This window comes from Setaria italica, chromosome VI, assembly GCF_000263155.2.
Source record: "Setaria italica strain Yugu1 chromosome VI, Setaria_italica_v2.0, whole genome shotgun sequence".
NCBI classification, from domain to species: domain Eukaryota; kingdom Viridiplantae; phylum Streptophyta; class Magnoliopsida; order Poales; family Poaceae; genus Setaria; species Setaria italica.
The window spans coordinates 5,986,475-5,988,144 of record NC_028455.1 but is presented as its reverse complement, the minus strand read 5'-3'; the positions used below and the strand labels follow the sequence as shown (position 1 = coordinate 5,988,144).

Sequence of the window (1,670 nt, the reverse complement as noted above, 5' to 3'; positions counted from 1 at the left end):
CAGAGCTCAGCTGATCGACAACAGCAAACCAGAACCACCGCCTACTCGAAGCAACAGCAACCATGGCACGGAGGACGTCGAAGCTGCCTCAGATCGCGACGATCCTGCTCGCCGTCCTGCTGCTCCTGCCGTCGGCCGCCATGGGCAAGGCCATCGACGCCACCAAGACCCAGCGCCTCGACCTGCCCGACGGGCTGATCGGCCCCGAGAGCGTCGCCTTCGACCGCCGTGGCGCCGGGCCCTATGTCAGCATCTCTGACGGCCGCATCCTCAAGTACGCCGGCAAGAGCGTCGGGTTTACCACTTTCGCGTACAGCCCTAGCTACATCAAGAACAACTGCGACGCACCGTCTGAGCTCCCATCGGTCGCCACCGAGAGCTCGTGCGGCCGGCCGCTTGGCCTTCGGTTCCACAAAAACTCTGGCGATCTGTACATCGCGGACGCATACATGGGGCTGATGCGCGTCGGGCCGAACGGTGGGGAGGCGACCGTGCTTGCCACCGAGGCCGGCGGCGTGCCGTTACGCTTCACCAACGGGGTAGACGTCGACCAGGTCACCGGGGATGTCTACTTTACCGATAGTAGCACGACATACTCTCGGGCGCAGCATCAGATGGTCACCGCGTCGGGAGACTCGACGGGACGGATCATGAGATACAATCGACGGACTAACAAGGTCACCGTGCTCCAGTCCGGCGTGACATACCCCAATGGTATCGCCATTAGTGCCGACAGGAGCCACCTCATCGTCGCCCTTACTGGACCATGCAAGCTGATGAGGTATTGGATCCGGGGGCCTGAGGCAGGGACATCCGAGTTGTTCGCTGACCTGCCGGGATACCCGGACAATGTGAGGCCTGATGGAAAGGGAGGGTATTGGGTGGCGTTGCACCGTGAGAAGTATGAGCTCCCGTTTGGAAAGGACAGCCACTTGGTCGCTATTAGGATCGGCGCTGAAGGTGAGAAGTTACAAGAGATGAGGGGTCCCAAGGATGTTCGACCAACAGAGGCAGTGGAACGAGGGGACGGCAAAATTTATCTTGGATCCGTAGAGTTGCCATATGTTAGCATTGTTAGTAGTGTTTAGTTCTAGAAATAGAGTTTAATTGTATCGTATAAGCTTTGTCTTCTATTAAATGTTCTTTTGCAAGGATTATTCAAGTTCTACGAGAAATAAGTTAATGGTCATGGTTGTTACTGTACCTATAGTTTAGTCGAGCTACATTGCAGATGTACCTGGTCTTTCATAAATGTTATATTTATATATTAATTTTAAGAACCTGAAGTGAACTATTTGATGTAACAAGGAAGCTGGTGATAGACTTCTTAAAAGGGTCTACGAAAACCTTGAACAAATTCTAGTTACGAACAGTTCAAACTATTTATGTTTTTAGAAACACGAACAATTCAAAGTTTTATAGTGAATCAAGTTGTTTCCCTCAATTCTTTCTCCCTTATCAGGCACACTTTTGTTTCAAGGGACAGAGAAGTACAAACAATTTTAAAATTATCTTCTACTTGACAGCAGCTCAGGAGCAGTTCGTTTCTGAACCGAGATCAGTGCAAGAATTCTTTGTTCTGGCCTTCCTCGATTTCTTCAGTACTTGGATCAGTCCATCAGATGGGTGTTCCTCGATTTCTTCAGTACTTGGATACGTGAGCAATCCCT

General features: G+C 51.3%; 1 protein-coding gene across 1 annotated transcript; it reads left to right on the top strand.

Moving 5' to 3' along the window:
- On the top strand, window positions 1-1,088 carry LOC101765195 (protein STRICTOSIDINE SYNTHASE-LIKE 10). Its single transcript, XM_004974404.2, has one exon. It carries the CDS (start codon window positions 63-65, stop codon window positions 1,086-1,088), a length of 1,026 nt encoding a protein of 341 aa, XP_004974461.1. The 5' UTR covers window positions 1-62.
- The last annotated feature ends 582 nt before the right edge of the window (window positions 1,089-1,670 follow it).